The sequence below is a fragment of the Cheilinus undulatus genome, linkage group 24 (assembly GCF_018320785.1).
Source record: "Cheilinus undulatus linkage group 24, ASM1832078v1, whole genome shotgun sequence".
NCBI lineage: Eukaryota > Metazoa > Chordata > Actinopteri > Labriformes > Labridae > Cheilinus > Cheilinus undulatus.
The window spans coordinates 11,457,341-11,479,113 of record NC_054888.1 but is presented as its reverse complement, the minus strand read 5'-3'; the positions used below and the strand labels follow the sequence as shown (position 1 = coordinate 11,479,113).

The 21,773-nt window shown below is 39.1% G+C and overlaps 1 protein-coding gene across 2 annotated transcripts; it reads right to left on the bottom strand.

Moving 5' to 3' along the window:
* On the bottom strand, nt 1-16,878 carry gtf3c3 (general transcription factor IIIC, polypeptide 3). 2 transcript variants are annotated; one of them, XM_041782288.1, is made up of 20 exons: nt 16,629-16,878; nt 16,372-16,438; nt 15,651-16,015; nt 15,444-15,567; nt 15,176-15,367; nt 13,579-13,744; nt 13,340-13,487; nt 13,088-13,256; nt 9,594-9,694; nt 9,339-9,510; nt 8,777-8,979; nt 6,606-6,707; nt 6,136-6,268; nt 5,065-5,290; nt 4,504-4,558; nt 4,289-4,424; nt 2,314-2,438; nt 2,083-2,235; nt 1,848-1,972; nt 1-1,184 (listed from the first exon to the last, which is right to left on the bottom strand). In XM_041782288.1, the coding sequence occupies exons 1-19, from the start codon at nt 16,719-16,721 to the stop codon at nt 1,850-1,852; spliced, it is 2,853 nt and encodes a 950-aa protein (XP_041638222.1). In that variant the 5' UTR covers nt 16,722-16,878; the 3' UTR covers nt 1-1,184; nt 1,848-1,849. The 2 variants fall into 2 exon arrangements, with proteins under 2 accessions (XP_041638222.1, XP_041638221.1); XM_041782287.1 differs by lacking the exon at nt 1-1,184 and having other exon boundaries at nt 1,242-1,972.
* Between the last annotated feature and the right edge of the window lie 4,895 nt (nt 16,879-21,773).

The following is a 21,773-nucleotide window of genomic DNA, read 5'->3' as shown; positions in this document are numbered from 1 at the left end:
AATGTTTGCAACATTTTAATCCTTTTTCACCCATTTTCACGACTTTTTAACCCTTTCCACTTCTTTTTCTGACACATTCTAGCTAAAGTTGCCTCTGTTAACTCATTTTAGCGTATTTTTTACTCAATTTGCACCACTCTTTATTCAATTTTTGCCAAGTTTAACCACATTTGGCTGTTTGTAGAGCCCGGTTATGCCACGTTAGACCCATTATGCCACTTTTTAATCAGTTTGCACCACTTTTTCAGCATGTTTCTGCCATTTTTAACCAATTTTGATTGTTTTAAAAAAGAGATTTACAAAGAAAAATGGACATTGACATGCTGACCCGCAGCACAACTGCCCCAGAGCAACCTTTTGAGGTGGAGGATTATGCTGCGTTCCATTTACCTCGGAGGTCGGAAGTCGGAACTGGGAATGACGTCACATTCGTCTGCAAATACTAAAGGTTGGTGTTAGTGACGATCAAAAAATGGATGATAAAATGGATAAAAAGATGTTCAATATCAGAGTTACTGGTGTGGATTAAATCTTTGAAGACTCTGGAACATCACCCACGCTCCAGGCTTGCTAGAAAACCTTCTGTAAGAGCTACAAAGGCGTGGATAGCATCATTACAACGGCACAACAGAGAAAAGCTTCTGGGGGAAACAAGTGGCAACATGATAAACAAGTGAAAACCTTACATAAAACAACTCTGGTAGATGAATGAATAAAACATAGGTGTATGTTGACTTGGGCTTTTTTAAAAAAGTGTTGTTTTAATTTTATTTGTGGACAGTGATGCTGCTGAAGGAGGTCATCTTAGGATAAAAGGGGGGCTTAACTCATTCCACTTGAATTTTCAAAGTAAACGGTGCATACAGCAAGTAAGGAGCAGGGTTCTGCTTTTCATCCCAATGTGACATAACCAAACTGTTTATATGAAATAAAAATTATATTTGAATTATGACCTGGCAGTGTTTTCCCCAGGTATTTTTTTGCACACTGCTGCAGTAAAATCAAAATCCATCTAAAATAACTGATTATTCAAAACTAGACATTGACCTGTAGATGTAGTCCACAAAGACCTGGTCTACCCCTGCTGCTGGCCTAGATGGAGTGCAGTGACCCCAGTGGGAGCAGACGGTTGGGATGGGAGACAGGGCGGCGGGGTTTGGCAAGTAATCCCACCACCATAATCCCTGCAACAACAAAAGGAAAAGTCCATCCATGCATTTTTTTAAAAGAATCTCAAAATCTAAGCAACAAGATGCCTAATTTTACTACTGAAAGCGAAACAGGAAGTGTTTTGTTTACAAAAATATAATTGATTTGACAAAATGGAAACAGGATGTTGAATATTTACAAGAGTAGACAAGCTAGTAGAAAATAAACAAAAAGAAGATATGTAAACTATAATCCTAGATATGAGCCTGTAATGAAAAGCAGTGACTCTTAAACTTGAAAAATATAAATACAAGGAGAAAAAAGTTACTTACATAGCCTTACATACACAACACATGTGAACTGATGGCTTAAGTATGTGTAGCCAAAGCCTACAGCAACAGAAAAATACCTTAAATGTCCATAAAGAGATTAATAACTAAGTTTTATTTTATATGTACCCTCTATGATAACCCTGAGTATTTCTTAAAGAAGTGTAAAAAAATCCATAATTATTTTTTGCCTATTTAGTACCAATAAAAGGTAGATATATATGTATTTTTCATCGATTGTAGTGCAGGACTATTAAAGAACAAGTCATTTTAAGTCCTCTATATCTACAAAAAGCAGCATTTTCAGGGTCTGAATCACAAAGTCTACACACCCAACAAAAACAGTCAAAATGAGGCATTTGTGTTCACTTTTAAATAATGCAGTGTGTCTTGATTAACTGCCGGGCCATCTCCATGTTCCCACTGGACTGGTAGATAAGGGAGAGGTTGAAGGCGATCTCCCTGCTCAGGTCCACCTGATCGTCCGGGATGCCCTGCACAGAAGACGAATGGAGAAAAAATGAAAAGAAGGATAGACAAAATACATTTACAACATCATAATAAGAGATATAAGTTGCTTTATGAATGTTGAATGTCTACATACTTCCAGTTTCTGTGCAGGTATTGTCAGAGCCTTCTGATAATAGTGTATGGCCAGATGTGTGAGGCCTATCTGATGCAGCGCTCTGCCCAGGTTGTACATGCTCTCCTGACACTCTCCACGCAGCTCCACGTACCGCCACAGGAAGGAGAAACCCTGCAAACACACTTAAATGTTAAAAAGCAGCAAGACTGTGTGATTGGAAAGATGACAGAGTCTAATCAGAAAGTGTACCTGCAGCACCAGCGTGTGTCGTTTGGCCACGTACTTCTGACACGCCATGTGGAAGAAGGTGAGGCCAACGCACAGGCTGGAGAGCGGGTCGTTGGGGTGAGTCTTAAAGGCCTGGATGTACTGACCTAAAGACAGAAATCATGGAGAAAAATTTAAAACCATAATCTCCAACTAGTCTAGTGTCATGATGGATCAATGTCTTTCTTACAGCTGAGATTTTCCTCTTTTTCTAACTACTACTGAAAGGCAAAGCAATTTTCCTTGTACAAGGTTCAATAAGAAAGGCACACTATTCTACACAGGCACATAATGGACCTGCAGGATTAAGAAAGCCTGTGGAATTTACACATTTGGTCGATAATTGTAAAAAGGAGCTGATAAAAATGGGGCGGCACAGTGGCACAGGGGTTCGCGCTGCTGCCTCACAGCAAGACGGTTTCTGGTTGCTTCCCAGTCAGGGCCTTTTCATGTGGAGTCTGCATGTTCTCCTCGTGCATGTGTGGGTTTGCTTCAGGTGCTCCGGCTTCCTCCCACCACCAAAAACATGCTCATTAGGTTAACTGGTGACTCTACATCAGCTATAGGTGTGAATGTGAGCTTGCCTAGCTGTCTGTCTTTATATGTCAGCCCTGTGATTGACTGGCAACCAGTCCAGGGTGTACCCTTGGATAGGCTCCAGCCCCCCAGTGACCCACAATGGGATAAGCTGTGTAGAAAATGAATGGATTAAGTTTGGTACGAAGTTCAGTAGGTAGACAGTTCGGTAGGTAAGTACTTCATTAGTCCTGAGAGAAATTCAAGCAGCTCTCTCTTGGACAAGGTACAAGACAACTGTGCTGATTTTTGGCCCCGATTAAACATGTTCAATATTACATAAGTCTTGTTGAGTGGGAGGGACACCGAGGACAGCCAAGCAGGCATGAGCAGGTCTGTTAAATTGAACAGTGATGTCCGATCAGGAAGCAAGCTGACCCAAGGAGGAAGCACAACAAACACAGCCAGTGCAACATGAAGCATGAAGCAAGCTGGTGAACCACATGACGGGAGGGATGTTGGATGGAAATTGCAGCAACAGATGTAGCAGGTTGCTAACAGCTAGCTTGTTTACTCTCAAGTTGCGTTTGACCGTGCAAGAATTGCAGTTTACAGAGGAGACTGGTTGAAAAGCTAATAGTGTTGTTAGGCTGTGAAGCACCTTGGTAAAACCACATTTCCCTTAGATGACCGTCATTCATTGAAAGCTCTGCAGAAAACTCCAAACTTCAAAGTTATTACTCCTCTTGCAGAGTTCAGGACTTTGATTTCAAGACATTTTTTTCCAACATGTATTTCTAGCAGATCAGATTTGTTATTTGTGCTCATTTAATGTGGCTGCGTCATCCTCAGCATTAGAGACAGGAGAAGTCTCAAGGTCCTATTGAGAATCAATAAAGTTTGCAATGAAATTAATCATGAAATAACAAGACGAATGGACCTGACTGTGTTTAGTGGCAACTTTGTGTGTCATGTAGTAGGCGGAGCTTGGCGGGGTGATACAAGGTAGCAGAGGAAGGTCTTTTCTACAGGAAGGTTTATGATTCTTACTACAAGTTTAAAGGGATTTTTGTCAAAAGGAGCAGGCGTGTAAGACTTGTGTCTCCTTCTTCAGCATTATCCAAGTTAGTTTTTAATTACATAGGGCATTTACGCACTGCACAAACACTCAAAACTTAGGCAGAAACCAATAAACTGTATCTTTTCCTGCCAATGAAAGGTGTTCCAAACCAAAGTCACATGAAACCTCTGTCAGCTGGTCATTTTTTCGTGATATGTGACTGCCAACTGGAGGAACAGAAACAAACTATGTTGTCAAAGTAAAAAGAGACAACCCGGAGCATCATGGGAAGGACACAGCAGCTTAGGGAATTTCAAAACAGTTTGTACTTTACAAGCAGAACAAGCAGTGCAGTCAGCAGCAGATTTTGTGTTTTTGTACCCAGAGCATGTTTGAAGCTCCCTGACACCATGGCGTTGTGTCCACAGAGCACACACAGGGCGTGGTTGTCGGGGTGTTTTAGCAGCAGACGCAGACAGAAGCGGTGGTGGCGCTGGTGCTGGGAGGTTATCGTCAGCTGAGGGAGAGAAAAGAAATGTTTTTACTTTAACATAAAATGACACACACATAGAGTTTTAAAACAACCTTAGACTCACCTGGTTAAAAATATTCCACAGCTGAGGCAGATCCACATTTTCCATCAGCATCAATCTAATAAAAAGAACAGATAATAGTTCAAATAAAGTTAATTTTTCTTCCACTAATGGAGATGTATAAAGAGGTCTAGTAGTTGTAGGCTTTGTTGTAGGTATGGTCCAGTAAAAAAAAAAAACATTTCAACCACAAAAAGATATTTAAAAATGACAAGTTTGAACTTCAGATGGAACAAACCATGAAGGAACAAGACAAAACAAATATATGCAGAATGCAAGCACACACTTATTTTTACTTCATTTTCTCAAGATTTATCAAGATCATTTTCTTGGGGAAACAGTCCTGTCATTCCAAAAAAAGAAGACAAATAAGGTAAAATCTTGTGCAAATGGCTAAAATTTACTCCTGAGTGTTACCACTCAACCAAAATTTGCCAACTATGGCCTACTTTTTGTCAAAAATGGAGGTAAAAGGCGCCAACATCCCCAGCTTCATGAACACTCTGTCCTCTAGCTTTGAAGACGATGTCATCCTTTAAAGTTTATAAAACATTCCATCCCTACCTGATGTAGTTGTAGGCTTTGTAGTAGTTACGGTCCAGGATGGTTGCGGACAGTCCGAAGAACTCTAACTCCTTCCTCTTGGGCTTGTTGTCGTAGAAAGAGAAGAACTCCATGGCTGACTCCACCAGCAGCTCGGCCTCTTCGTAGCGTTTCACCTCACACAGCGTCAGCACGCAGCTCATCAGCAGCTGCCACCAGTCCTCTTTGGAGAGGACGTTGGTTTTACCTGAGGTCAGAGAACAAAACACACCACGACTTTAAGAGTTAACGCTGTTTACGAGTGTACTGTGGATTGTTAAGTAAGTAGGGCGTACATTTTCTGATTTCAAGCATACTCTGAAACAGTCTTGATGGTATGTCAGCTCAATGTCAGAATCAAGTTTAGGACCTATTAAAAGACCTGAACTGAGAAAAAAGTGGCAAATGCCCAAAAATGAAAGGCATGTGAGATTTCTCAGCACAACAGACAGAGCTGATTTATCTGCCTTAATTCACTGTATATGAAATGTCAAGAGATATAGGAAAAGCGGTTTTTGGGGGGTCATACATATTTGCCATTTTTTAACCCCTTTTGCCACTTTAAACTGAATTTTGTCACTTTTTAACCCCTTTTCTCCACTTTTTTTGCCTCTTTCAACCTATAGTTTGCACCTTTTAAATAAATTTAGAGGATTACAAAATGGCATCAGTAAATTGGAGCCTATCAGATGTTTATTGGTGTCAGCAAGTAAATTTTTAGATATGATGCAGAAAACAGTGATTTTGGTGTGAAAAATATTCTTAAAAAGTGGTTTTATTTAGCATCAGTGTATATCCTCAAAAATTCCCCAAACTTTTCATTAATCCAATACCTATTAGGTTAAAACAGGCGGTTTTTGCTAAACCTTTCTAAGTTTCCAACACACTCCCTTTAAAGGGCATTTCACAGCGTTTTTTCACATATGGTGACCGTTACAAAGTGCTGACAGGAAACACTATCTTAGCCAACCATTTGTCTCCTGCCAACTAGGAGCTCCGTATGCCAGCCAGGTCACCGGGTATGAAGATTCAAACATATGTGTGTGTTTTTACCTGTGTTGTCTAAATAAGCAGCTTCATGGTCGTCAAACTCTGGCACTACGTTGTTCACCTTCACCAGCCTCAGGTGACTCTCGCCTGACACGATGACAGAGCGCACGCACACCTTAGCTCGCTGCATCGCCACCTGAAACACAAACGTGTAAAACTTTATGTAGAGCACAATCACATATTACTGAATCATTTTAATTTCATTTTTACTTATTTACACCCCTACCTCCTTGTAAAGTATGTTACACATTCCAGCTAACTGTTCACATTTATTTGACCAAGTGTTCTTAGATTTTATTTTTTCCTTGTTTTATTTGATACTACATTTGTAATAGTAAAAAGCTAACTTACTGCATAATTACTTCATGCTAATGCTTAATAACTTGCTCCCAACTTCATATAATAAAAATAAAAAAATCCACGTCACAAATCATCCAAAACCCTTCGTAAAGACACAGAGCATCAGCTGTTACCTTCAGCAGCATGGAGATCATGCTGATCATAGCATCCAGGTAGCCCTCTGTTTGTCCCTGAGTCTTCAGCAGCGTAGAACGATGCAGCAGCAGCTTTAATTCCTACAAAAATATACAAAAATAGTTTGTATAAAAATATAATAAATAAACCTTTTACCTCCCAAAACAACTCATGTTTTATCTGCCTAAACTTTATCTGTAAATAAATCTATAGAAAAGTGTATAAAGTCAATATTTCAACTAAATATTTTAAAGAGGTGTCTTTAGGTTTCTCCATCTTCTTTAAAACAGTGGTTTTCAAACTTTCTTTTTTGCCAAAGGCACACCATATTCATATCTTTTTAAAACATACTCTCTAAATAGGCTTACAGTCTAGGCCGCCCATAAGAGGGGGTAAAGGGGAGAGCTTTCTTGGGTCCAGGCAATTTGGGGATCATGAAGGGTCAGCAAAACCATGATCCATTGTTAAATTAAGCTGCAATACCCAATATATTTAACCTGAATAATAAATAAAAAGCAACAACAAATCAGTTGTATTTATTTATGTATGCTCTGGTAAGATAAAGCCTTCTTAAAACTGTAATCCCCTTACAACAGAATTTCCTTTTTATTGGTTTGCCATAGTGTGTACAAACATGAGGATGCCAGAAAAATGGGTTTTAAATGATTTTGTTCAAAGTGGCAAAAGTGGCAAAAAGTGGTCAAAAATGGCAAAAAAACGGGCGAAAAGAGGCAAGAAAGTGGCAAAAATGGATAACTGATTTAAAAAAACTAAAAAAAGCACTCAGAGAGTGCAGACCACCACCATTAGCCCTATCTCCCAATAGTGAAGAATCCTTTAAAAAATTCCTGGATCCAGACTGTGATCCGGATCACTCCCAAAATCTAATCAGTTCTTCCTTATGCCATTTCTGACATTTCCTGAAAATTTCATCAAAATCCATCGATAAGTTTTTGTGTTATGTTGCTAAAAAACAAACAAACAAACTAACAAACACTGCCGATCACATAACCTCATTGGCGGAGGAAAAAAGAGTAGCATAATTTGGCAAAATGTTGCAAAAGTGTGCAAAACATGGCAAAAAAGTCGCAAAAATGGGTTAACAGTGAGAAAAACGGGTTGAAGGTGGCAAAGAGGTGGAAAAATTGGTTACAAGTAGCAAAAAAGGGTTAAAAGTGCTGAAAAATTCTGGCAAAAAAGTGGGTGAAAAAATGGCAAAAATTGGCAAAAAAAAAGGGAAGAAAGTGGCAAAAAGGGGTTACAGTGATTTAAAAAACTAAAAAACAAACAAAAAAAAGCGATGGCAAAATTTGGAAATAAAATTGCAAAACAATGGCTAAAGTGGACAAAAGGTGGCCAAAAAAGTCAAATAGTGGGAAAAATGGGTTGAAAGGTGCAAAAAGGAGGCAAAACTGGTAACAAGTGGCAAAAAAAGGTTAAAGGTGATGATAAAAAGTGGTAGAATAAAGGCAAAATGGGCAGTGAGGTGGCAAGAATGGGTTAAATGTGACAAAAAGTTCTAAATATGTAAAAAATTGGTTAAAAGTAGCAAAAAGAAGTGGCAAAAATGAGTTAAAGGTGTCAAAAGAAGTTGCAAAAATTGGGAGAAAAATGGTTACCTTGGTTAAAAGTAGCATGAATGAATAATTTCAACCCAAATTTAGCCTGCCACACGTTTCAGCTCTAAATGAGGTAACTGTTAGCCAGGATGCTAGCAACAATGCTACTGATCCAACACACATGCAATGATACCAATAAATCACAACTGAAGAGGACTCATTCTCTGGGATTTTTTTCAGGGGCCTAGTTAGATCTGTGGGCAGGCCTGGTTACAGTGCTTGTCATTAAGTTGTAGTTATAACGTATGCTTGTACAAATTCTCAAGGCACAACTAGACTTGCCTTAAGGTACACTAGTGTGCCTTGCCACACCATTCGAGAGCCACTGCTTTATAACATATATAATTTCACATTTTTTTAGTTGGAAAGTGTTTGAAAATTTGCTTACTTATTTTTATTTAAAAGAAAACCCTCAAGGCATGTAATTCTTGAAGATTTTTTAAACCAAAGACTACAGCTAAACCCACCCTGATAAATCCATAAATGCTCAGTAAAAGCCAAGCGCTTCAAAACTAACTGTCCTAGGCTTCTAAAGGACCAGAGCGTCTTGCCTTCTGTGCAGCTGATGAGTCCTGGGCCAGCGTGTCGCTGTCGTACATGGACTCCAGAGCCTTGAGGGCGCACTCTGGTCGTCCCAGCTGCTGCTGCAGGGTGGCCAGAGAGAGTCGGGCCTCAAGGTGCTGCGGGGCCATCTCCACAACTTTAGTGTAGCTCTCTGCTGCCGCCTCCATGTGGCCCAGCGCCTTCAGACACTCTGGGAGAGAGAAGAGATGCAGGCGTTCATTAAACAGTTGTTTTGACTTTCTCTTGCCAGAGCTAAATTCAGGAGTGTTTTTATTTACAGTCTTGCACCTTAAGTGTAAAATTTCACACAACAGAGGATTTTTTTCTGTCTGAGCAGGATTAATATTAGTTTAATGTTTGAATTATCTAAATTTATCAGTGAAAAATCATTCAAAGTGACAGAAAACTAAAACAAGTCTCATTCAACAGTCTGCAACCAGGTTATTTATTGTGTTCAGATTTCAAAACAAGCACAAGCAAATCTTTCATGTTCTTACTGAAGAAAGGCAGAACACTTTTCTCTACTATCTAGCCTTCTCCTGCTCTCACCTGCGTGTCGGAGCCAGACCACAGCCAGGTTGTACTTCTCAGATATGACGAGAGCAGAAAGCAGAGGCAGAGCCGCCATGTACTCGCCCTCCTCCAGGTAGGCTTCACCCACATCCAGGTACAGGTCCCCGATCTCCTCTGGGCTCTGCTCCATCAGAGATGACACCAGGCCCTGTGAGGGGGAGGGTAGCGGCAGAGTTAGACAATTTTTCTGCTGTAATTTCTTTACGTAATCAGTATATAAACTCTGATTACCTCCACAGGGGTTAGGACATGCAGGTGAATGAGACAGACCATCAGTTTGGCCCGTAAATCCACCGGCACACTGTCTGGTACCTCCACGTCCTTAATTTCACCTGGACACAAACACAGCCAGGTCATCAACCAGCTTTACTATGATCCCAAAATAAACGGGACGACTGCAGCTTGTGTGGTGGAGAGGAATGGGGGGAAGTGGGAAAATTCCCAGCTAGGGTGTGAAGACTGCTAGTATGCTCTATTTCATTAACATAACAAACCACTGAGGAGCTTTAAAATCATTTGACTCCAGTTTTTAATGTCCTTTAATTAAACAGACTTTTATTTTGGCACGCAGTGTTTCTCTCATGGTTTAACAGCTGGTATTTTGGCTGAAATTGTGCCTCAGTTGTTAAAATTTTGTCTTAAACAGCAATTCAACTTTTTCTCTTTGGAGTTCCACAAGGATCCATTCTTTGACCACTATGTCTGTATATTTCCATCACCCTTAATTGCAATTTTTTGTCCCCTTCAATTTTTTTTGCCACTTTTAATCCATTCTTACTGCTTTGAGCCCACTTTTGCCACTTCTTTTTGCCACCTTTTGCAAATTTTGGTGATTTTTACCCAGTTTTTCAAGGGTTTTTGCCTCTTTTATCTCTATATCTTGTTGCTATTTGCAATTTTTCCCACTTTTTTGCCTTTTGTTGCCCATTTAAGCAGCATTTTGCCATCAAATGCCACTTTTCCCCCCATTTTTTGTGGTCACTTTTCACTTTTTTGAAATGTTTTTGCCACTCTCTGACCATTTTTACCACCTGTGTCTCATTTTTTGTCAATTCTCACCGATTTTTGCCACTTTTACTCCACGTTTTTGGTCTCTTATATTTATTACCACTTTAACCCGTTTTTGCTGCTTTTTGACCATTTTGCCACATTTGAATTTTTTTATTGCCAATTCAACCCATTTTTTGCCACATTTTGGCCACCTGTAACTAATTTTTTTGTCACTTCTCACCCATTTTTTGCCACTTTCAGCCCTTTTTCGCCCCTTTTCACATATTGTTTCCACTTTATGTCCATTTTGCCACCTTTAGCTTATTTTTATTGCCACTCTAGCCCATTTTTGCCACTTTCTGCCCTTTTTTGCCTCTTTTCACTCATTTCTGCCCCTTTTTGACCATTTTGCCACCTTTAACTTATTTTTATTGCCACTTAAACCCATTTTTGCCACTTTCAACATTTAGATTGTGGCTCTTGCAAAGGTATTTTTCAACAATTTGGCTTTTTGGTTGAGCAGCGTAGAGTAACACATGTATGTAAAATGCCTATTTTTCATCAATTTGGCTTTTTGGTTGAGCAGCGTAGAGTAACACATGTATGTAAAATACCTAGAATATTGTCAGTTCCTCATTCCCTTTTTATGCTGATGATACTGTTATTTGCAACTGTGCACTTCCGCCTGCACAAGTTTTACAAAACTACAGCATGCTTTTTCTAGTCCAAGATCAGCATAGCCAGCTGTAGCTTGTACTAAATTCAGATAAAACTAAAGTGAAGTTCTTCACATCCTCGTGAACAGAAGAAAAGAAAGAAAACTGTCCGGAAATCATGTTACAAAGGACAGTCAAGACACTGATTTGGCATCTTCTTTTAAAAATGTAGGGTTTTTACTTGATTAAAAAAATAGTCTTTTAAGGAGCACATTCAGTATGTTGCTAAAAAAACCTGAGTTTTTACTACAGAAACAAGACCTATTTATGGTCAAAAAGAGGCTGGTTGAGTCTACCTTTTCACCTGTTCTTGTTTATGGTGTTTTGTACATGAATGCTTCTGCTCAGAGTCTTCTTATGTTGGACTGTTTGTGTAATAGAGCTCTGAGCTTTATCACAAACTATGGATTTCTTATTCATCATTGTTTTTTAGATTCTAAAGTCAGCTGGACTGTTTTCAGTACCGGTCGTCTTTGACATTGGTCATTTACGAAGCCAGTCAAGGCAAAGTCCCTGACTACCTTTTCTCTCTTTTGATCTTGAGAATGAATTACACAACCTGTGTTAATTTGAGTTTGTGCAGTTTGTTGTTCCCAAAGTGTTAGGAAAAAAGGATTTAGGTCTACTGCTGCATTTGCTTGGAATAATCTGAATTTAAACTGAAAAACCTGGTGATTCTGAATATTTTCAAATCTTTGGTGAAAACTCTTAAAACCAAAATTGGTGCCAGCCAATGTTTGGCTTTTGTTTGATTATTACTGGACTTATTGTTTACTGTGAACTGTACTGCTGCCATTCTTGAACAGGTCTCCCTGCAAAAAGAGATCTTTGATTTTAATTTTTATAATAAAAATAATAATAGGTTTTTATAATGTTGTATAATGTCTTCTAATTTGACATCATTTTTGGGTTTAGAATGTTCTGCTAGTTTTTTATGATGTTGGAGTTACATTGCTGGCTGAGTCTTTCATGGGTTCTTCTGTTGTTGGGGTTTTGTCTTTCTTGTGATGTTTTACTGTTTGTGTTTGATGCTTTGAAACTGTGATTCTGCTTCCTGTCAAAGAACTTTGTAAACCTCTGTTTTTAAAGGTGCTATACAAATAAAGTGTATTATAATTAATAGTATTATTATATTATTGGGACAAACCTGGTTAAATAAGAGAAATAAATAAACAACATAAGCTTTTCTGTGGAAAAAAACAAGCACTTTTAAGATATACTCTTTGAGGCTTTAGTCGCATCTTTGTGAATGAAATAAACTGTGCAAAGTAGTAGGATTTCTAAAAATGGACAGTAAAATCAAGGAGAATGGCACTCTCAACAGCAGCCAATCCATAAGTACAGGAAATTGATGCTGCCTTTGCTGCCTTGTGCTAAATATATCAATATAGTCATTTAAAAAACACAAAGAACCTGTTTCTAAAGAATAATCATGACTTTTAAGCTCTCTGTACAATGAAAAGATACTAAATTTGACGTGGTTGATTTGTGCCCACACATGACGAGACACACAAAGCTGCAGAGAGACAATAGAAGCTGAAGAAAATGGTTGACTTCCTGGGGTTAGACTCTCTAAAGCAATTATCTCATCAGTAAAACAATAAACCAGACGCAGATTTTAGTGTTAGAGCTTTCTCAGGCTATTGTCTCTGGGTTTAATAAAGAAAGTTGCTTATAAATCTTACGTCACACTAATAAATATGCCAGAGTTATGACTCTGTGCAGTATTTTAGGCCTTTACAGAAGTAAAAGAGGCCAATTTAAGCATGAGTAGCATTGTCAATTTCACGATACTATCAGAAATGTCATTTTTCCCAGTGTATTTGCAACAAAGTCATTCAAGACAGTTATCTGTGGTGATCTAGCTGGTTAAAAGTGGTCTGTGGACACCTTTACGTACAGAAAACATCAAATATGACTGAATTTTAGCATGCTTTCCAAAAAAATAACACAAATTATATTGTGAAAGGCATTTAAAAGCTCCAAAAGAAGGGTTGGGTTTTTTTTTTGCGAACTCACTGTCCTCTGCTGCTGCTTCTTCAGCAGGTTTTGACTCTGTGCCTTCCTCATCCTTCTTCTTGTGCTCCTCTGTCGATTTCTTTGCCACTTCCTCTTCCTGTGTTGCTTTAGAAGCTTCTGGTTTGGATTCTTCCCTGACTAAAACTACACCAGCAAACTTGACCAAGACCTGGGGAAAGACACAAACTTCGCAAAATCATTCATCAACTCAAAATCCAGCTTTCATTTTCTGTCTATGACTGGCATATGTACCTCTAAGGCTTTGTTATATTGACGGTTGGCGATGTAGAGCTCTGCCGCCATGTTGATGAAATCATCGCTGACCAGGTCGGGGTGTCGAGACAGAGCGTCCTCGATAACGCCCAGAGCTGCAGTCAGGTCGTTGCTCTCGTAGTAGCTCCTAAACAACATAGACAGAAAAGATAAACCTTTTATGAATCAACAAACCTGACTGTAATGTCATGCTTAGACGTGTGCAGTGCATCAGCTACTTGGCCATGTCTTTGGAGAGCTGCATGAAGTGTTCCCCGTCCTCCATGGGCAGCAGAGACAGGATCCTTCTGTAGCCGTCCATGCACTGTCTGTGCTCGCCCAGACGCATGTGGAGGCTGGAGCGCTCCCACAGGTAGCGTACATTGGTGGGGTCATACTTGATAGCTGGATTTGGAAAGGAGTACATTATTATTATCATTAACTGTCTGGTTAATGAGACAATCACACTAACAGTCTTAGGTGTGTCCTGACTGATATAGGATGGAAACTTATGCCAATACTCAGGGGAAATATTTACACAAACAAAGATGGCTGCCAATATTAGAGGAACTTCTTCCCCCACTGAGCAAAGTAACATTTAAATTCAGGCTAGTTCACTGCACAAAAGAGAACACCCCCACAAAAAACCCTGTGTGTGGAGCTTAATCAAAGGCTATATGAAAAACTTACCAAATTCTCTCATAACAAATCTATAACAAACTAATCATAAACAAATCTAATAGAATGTTGCAGAAATAGTAAATAGAATAGATATTTTTGGTATTTTTAGCCTTTAAAGGCCTGTTTGTTTATGTAACTCCTCTGTTCTTAATAGAACAAAATCACAAAAACTCAAATAAAATACACACACATTATCCAACAACAAGAGCAACAAATTTATCATTTCAGGAGCAAAGCACCCTTGCAAAAAAAATGTAAAAAGCGTGAATTTTTGCAGCATGCTTTGAAGGGCAAAAGTAGAGCCATCTGGTGGACACATATAAAAATTAAAACTTGAACGCTCGCAGTCCAAAATAAAATCTTAACATAAATGAGTGCATTAGTTTATGTTAAGATAAATATGGGATCAAAAATATCATTTTCAATGGGACATTTTGTGTCTTTAGGAACAAATGTGTCTGCTTTTTTGTAGCTTTGCCATTTCAGTCTACTTCAAACAACTGAAACAACAAAGTTTTTAAAAAATGAATATCCTCTGGAAAATTTGACACAGGTAAAATGGCTTTAAACAAAACAAAACAAAACAAAAAGAATGGAACAAAATGTCCAGAGGATCTTGTAAGGGTTAGAGAGAGGGCCCGTTAACTGGAGCTGCAGTGCCATCTAGTGGCAGGAGGCTGCATTACAGCTTGAACACAACATTTAACTGTTCTTTGATTGCATGCAACATGAGCAAGCTTCAGTGACAAAATCAGCTTGATAGCATTCGTTTCTTTTGGCTTCTTCTGTCTTTTTTTGTTGAACAAGGAAAGAAGAAGATGAAAACGTACCAGGAGTGTCAGACAGGGAGATTTTCTTCCACTTTCCTCATTAGTTGTGCATTTATAATATCTGTGTCTGTGCTTGAAGTGTTATTCTCTGATATGTGTCAAGTTAGAGGTTAAACTATATGGTGCACTAAAATTTTTACAAGGGGAAACTGAAATTTATGTGTTTACACGTTTAGATTTGTAAACAGTGTATAAAAACAGTACAACCACATTTTTTATTTGACTACCCATCTGTTAGTCATTTTTACATGCTTCATGATACACAGATAAAGTTGTAATGTGAAGGTAAGATTTCTTGTATGTGGATCTAAAATGTTGAACTAACCCTTCGAGTAGCAAACGATAGCCTGTCGGATGTTGTCCTGCTCTAAAGACATCTCAGCCAATCGGATCCACTCCTCACAATCTGAAGGGTTCAGGTGAGCGGCGATCAGACCAAACTGCAGCGCTTTCTCCACGTCTTCATTGTCCTCGTAGATCATCGCCAACGTTGAGAAAGGCTCAAAGGCCAGAGGAGCTAAAGGGAAAGAATTTCATTTTTACTACAAGTTCAAGCCTTGTTCCTGACTCTCAAAACACAAGTTGTGTCCTACCTTGTCTAATGATCTCCATACACATCAAGATGGCATCTTCTTTGTCTCCTCTGGCGTAGCGGATGTTGGCTTCTCCCATCAGGCCTCGAAGAGCTCGAGGCAGCTTGCTGCGATGACGACGCTCCTTAAAAACAAACATGCACAAAGAATTATAAAAGAACACATGAAAAGATCTAGAAACCTTTACCCTCTTCTCTCCTTTCTTACCTTCATCATCTTCTTGTTTTCTCGGTTCAGCTCCATCTCCAGTGCGAACACATCCCCGACCGTCACATCCTGATCCTCCTCTTCCTCCTCCTGTTTCCTTTTCCTGCGTCCCCTCCCTCCTTTCCCCCGTTGCCTCTGCTTCTTCTCTGCCATGTCCTCCAGCTCTGCCACTACAGTCTTTTCCCCTTCTTGCTCCCGTACTTTATAGTCCTCATCGTTTTCATCATCAACGTAGCTCAAGCTGTCCTCCTCTTCTTCTTCTTCTTCTTCTTCTTCACCCTCCTCCTCGTCTGAAGATGGCGGTTGTGGTGTTTCACCCAGCATGGAGGCAAAGGCCAGCTGGACCCCTGCACTGACTCCCTCTTCTGTAAGGAGAGAAATATAGGGCAATGGTGTGAGATTCTAAGTAGCAAGTTATGTTTCAAACAAGGACAACATATGTGTAGTAAATTAGGGGAGGGAAAACAGCCAAAAAGGTCAAAAGTGGTCAGTTTATGGTCTTCATCTCTTTGTTATATTGGAGCTATAACTGTAAACAGCACTGGGGGATTAGCATAATAACATGTCAAGGTTAAGGCTGATAAGACTGCATGCACAGCCTGGGAAACTATTTGTCTATTTGTCGTCATGCATTTGCTGGACCTGTCCAATCACACGTCTCATGTCAACCAGGCCTCATTTCAAAACAAAGTAGCGTCAGACAAATAGACGGCTTGCTGACCTCTGTTCCCCGGTATCTGTGCTGAAGTAGAGGGCTGAGCATCATCTTCTGCATCTTCAGCTGAATCCTACGTGGAGAAAGGAGAGATTAATTTCACGCAGCCCAAAGAAACGTTGCACATTTTGCAGCAGACTGAAGGGAATTGTAGGATGACGTTTCAGCTAGCCGACCTAGCTCTGCCAACAGCACAGCTTTAGCAGGAGCAGATGACTGCTAAACCATCTAGGTATCCATATCTGCTATAAACTGTACCGTACCTTAGGTTTCCGCTCATCTCTCCTCTTGTCAAACTCCTCAAACGTTATCCTCCCCTCCAGGTAGTCTATCAACTCAGCGCTGAAAGCAGACATCTTTCTTTTGTGTGCCGGAAGGAAACTGTTACTGAGACTTTATATCATTCTATAATAGTCGCAGGGCATTTAGAAAATCAGTAAAACATCCATTTGAATAGCTTCTGCAACTCAAACGAACGCCAGACACCAGCATGTTGAGCCCTAACGGAAACTGCATCATCTTCCGGGTTGGTGACGTCACAGCAACAACACATCGCGACATAAACGGTTAGGATGACATCTGGTGGTGAAAGAAAATAAACGTACGGCTCTTGTACGTGATGACGTTGTCTGTTGACAGCGTAAATATCCACGTAACGTCTAATGTCATCTTAAAATAGCCCAAATTTAAACCAAAATACATTAATTATCAGTGTGTTTGTTCGTAACCGTTTTCTTAACTTTACATAAACTTTAGTAGTAATGCTTTGAAGATGGTAAAATTATTGTAAGAGACCTACTTATGTTAGAAAATGCAGAGGTGGAAAGTAATAAAACTCAGGTTTCTGTAATTGAATAGTTTTTTGTGTACTTGTACTTTTTTGGGTACATTTGAAATCAGTCTGCTTATGTAAGTTTTATCCAGAGTAACTGTACTTTTACTGTACTTTGTACAATTGTCAGACTTTTTCCACCTCTGTTGACTAATTACACTATTGATATCTCAGTGTCAGGATTTTAACTGCCAAAGTTAAAATGGTGCGGTGGCTTTGGCCATGTTTCTGGTAGATTGTTGTGGGACACATTTGCACCATTGGTGAAGTTATCTACCGGGTTAGAGTTCCCACCTGTCACTGCAGGTGCTCTGAAAGGAAGCATTGCCTTGCTATGAGGTTGACTTACTGCTTTGTTGTGGACACAGGAGACCCACCCCACCACAGAGTTTTCAAGAGTTACCACAGCTCTGTCTTACTGGAAAATACATGACACCCTAAAACTGTACATTAACTATATACCTGTATAGTATGGACCAACAAAGATACTTCAGAGTGTTTAATTTAACTCTACATAAGTTTAACTCTGTCAATTTTGCTGGGTATTTTTCTTTATCATAGACGTGTGACTATGCCTTAACCTGTTTGTGCCGATAAGATTATATTTTAGCTAGCTTCTCAGTACTTAAAGTAAACTTTAAATTAAATATGTTTTACTTTAAGCTGTAGATGAGCACTTCAATTTAAGTCAATTTTAACCAGGTAACTTTACTTGTACTTGAGTACAATAACCGTGTACTTTTTCCACCTCTGTAGACATGACATATTCAATTTACTATATTGTAGTGTTCAAACATCTACCTTCTTCTGGGAATATATGCCATGTTTGGCTCTCTTTATATTTCTTTACTGAAATATAGAAAAATGAAGTGCAAGTTGGACAATAATGCTGAAAATTTGAATGCATGTTTGTTTTGTCAATAGAAAAGTGGAGCCTCACATCATGGCATCTTTGCTTTTCCATCTCCATCTATGACAACCGCTACTTATCTAACCAGTCATTATCAATCTTTACCTTTATCATTCTTCAGCTGAAGAGCAGCATCATAACACATTTCATCTCAAGACACTCAAAAAGAAGTAAGTGGAGGCGGTAGTTGTATTATTCATAATTTAACCCACCATGAGCACCATTATGTATTTTACCTTCAGTGCAAGACATATATAAAGAGGTAGTTAAATGCAGCCATCATTACACCTCAGAGAGTCTACAAAATAGAGAAAGGAAGAAGGCGATGTCTTTGAATGTCCTCCTTGGCCGATAATGACTCCAAAATATTCTTATTTGGATAGACTGAAGACAAAGCTGCAAGGACAATTCAACTTAAGATCAGAAACAATGACTTTGCATAAACCAAAAGACTTGGCAGACTGTTGGGATGTAATAAAAATGAATGGTGGTTTAATTGTAGGTAAAGATACATGTTCTATTATATACAACTCATTCCAACAAAGTTGGGATATTGTGTAATATATGAATAAAACCCAAATACAGTGATTTCCAACCGTAGTATTATTGGGTTTAAAAGGAGCAGCAAGGATTTAGAGATAGTACCCTCTACTGCAGTGGTTCTCAACCTTGGGGTCAGGACCCCCTTGAGGGTCAAGAGACACTAAGAGGAGGTCACCAGATGCCTCAAAATAACTAAGAACATATATTTTTAATTACCCTGTTGCCACTTTACACCAATTTTACCTAATATTAACCCTTTTTCATCACCTTTTCACACCATTTTTGCCAACTTTAGCACATTTTTGCCACTTAAAACCCTTTCTTTGGTCAATGTAAAACCCTCTCCACCACTTTATTCTGCTGTTTTTGCCACTTCTAATCCAATTCTTGCCACTTTCTCCAACTTGTGCCTCTGTCGACCCATTACTGCCACTAGCAACCACTTTTTACACCCCTTGTTTCCAATTTTAACCACAGTAAACCCATTTTTGTCAGTTAATATCAAATTTTTATCCCATTCCACCTAATTTCCACCAAGTTTTAGCGCTTTAAAGCCATTTCAGCCATTTTTTAATCACATTTGACCACTTCTTGTATCCGTTTTTGCCACTTTAACCCATTTATGTTCATTAAAAATACAATTTTGGCACCTTTTCCAACATTTTCTGCCATTATTAACCAATTTCAGTAATTTTAAACCCATTTGAAATTTGTTTTAGGACAAGTTTTTCCTTTTTAAAAAGGCTATTTAGTACACAAATGAATAAAGATATTTGTATCTTTAATAAGAGTGGTCCAATATAAAGTATGGTTTTCACAGCTTAACTTCACAGCGGACCATGATTTTGCTGACCTCCATGGACCCCCAGTTTGGCTGGGTCCCAGAAACCTCCCCCTTTATCCTCCGTTATGGGCAGCCTTGTCTGCACTCGACTATTCTTGATTTTGCATAGCTGTGTTCAACCACCTTCAGGTACAGTGGGGGTCCCCGGTCTCTGGCACCGTTATTTTCTGGGGGTCCCAAGCTAAAAAGGTTGAGAACCACTGCTCTACTGTCCATCTCCAATAAAAAGAATCTGGAGAAATCTCTGTACATAAGGGGCAATACATTTTTTATGGTATAAAATACATCATAGAATGATTTATTTCTACATGGCTTTGGCAATGCAAACAGACACTTTCCCCTTCCACTAAAGCTTGTTGAATAGAACTGATTTTAAGTATGTTGCTGCATCTACAAATATAAGCAGAGACACCAACATGCAAAGTGAAAGCCAGAAAGCAAAAACATCTGCAAGTGTTGCTGACCTTAAGTGGAAATGCCATCGAGTCCCGTGGGTTAAAAAATAAAAATGGAAATTCAAGATTGTTTCAATGCAAAACTTCAAAAGCCACCATCTGTGATGGTGTTGGGGTGTCTTAGTCCATGTTTGGGCCCAAAACTGCCTCCCTGAGGGCCACATCGGGCAGAAAGGATCGACACAGTTCTGTTCATGTTCTGGATGCATATTACCAGAGGCATGGGAAAATAATCTGTGGAAAAAATTACCAAACCCACACCTTTAAAGTGGAGTCAGGGGTGGATGTATTGAGTCAGTACAGCCTAGGAAAGTGGTTCCCAACCGGGCTCCCCTAGGAAAAATCATGATAAGTAACATAATGTATAGCAGTGTAGGGCCACCCTTGAAGAAAAAAAAATATGAGGATCCATTAATATTTGGCAAGTAAGGTGGATTTTTTTGAGGGGGTAGATATTTTTGAGATTATAATGTCTACATTTACAAGAAAACAAACTCAGAATTTCAGAGTTTTAAAAAGTTGAAAATTTACAGGGTAAAAAATCTCAAATTCTTTTAGATTTTAGTTTCTAAAATCATAAATATACATTTTAAAATTTAAAAAGTTACCAGAAACCAAACTGAAAACAGTGGTTGGATTTTACACTTTTGATCTAAAAAAATCAAAGTTTTTCTCAGCATACATTTACGACTTACAAGGTTAAAATATCCAATTTCTTTTTTCTGGTAAATTAGTGACCTTTTAAACTTGAGAATTTTGATTTTTTTCTAAGAAGAAAAAAGATACCCCCTCTTTTTCTACAGTGGCCCTAATGCATTGTCATAATAATGGACAGTTTATAAATAGATCTTTCTTCAAGAACACATTTTTAGGCCTCTTATGTTTGGTTTTATCATGAAAACAATTCAAATTGATGTGTTTTTTCCAAGTGGGTCTTGGGGGGGCTTAGCTTTTCTTAGTAGGGGGGCTTCTAGGAAAAAAGGTTGGGAAGGTTGGCCTAGGGTGCCGTCGGGGCAGACAGTAGGGTTGCATCTAGCCCCTGGTCATGCTATGGATGTCCAAAGGGCCCAAAACCCACCAGCGGTCTCTCAGGCATATCACCAGGGTTGAAAAGTCCTGGACAGAGGAAATGCCATCAAGCTTGACCTTGCCTGCCCTCTAGCCTTAACTCTAGCCTTGGGTTGTGGCATGGCCGCCCTGTGATTAATCCTCAACATGTCTTTAACCTACACACAGCTGTACACTTTACATTTGCTAAGTTATTGTTGTCAGCTCTGAGATGCTTACAATGTTGTTAAAAGAAAAGATGTTGAACAGTGGTTAACACGCTCCAGACCCATTTTTTTGGAATGTGTTGCAAGCATCAAAATTAGAGTAGGGTTTTATTTCCAAGATACGATTAAGTGCATCAGTTTGAATAATAAATATCTTGTCTTTGAGCTGAAAATACGTTGAAAAGGATTTGCAAACTAATGCATTTTTTGTTCCAATTTTGCACAATGTCCAAACTTTTTTGGAACTAGGAGTTTTGGCATGGTTGTGAAATGATAAGAATAGTTGAAATGTAGAGAATAAATGGGCACATTAGGGGTTAATGGCTGAATGACTGTCTTCCTGTCTTAACATCTGCTTCATCGCTTAAGTGTTACACATGACCTACATGTTCTTCCTCTTCTTCTGCTGCTGGTTTCCGCCGTCTTCATCTGCCTCCACATCTTCCTCATCCTCTACCTCAGGCTCCTCTCTGTGCTCACTGTACTTTTCTGTACCCTGCCTTTACTCTACTCCTGGTCAACAACAAAGAGAAAAACCAGGCGAGTCAAG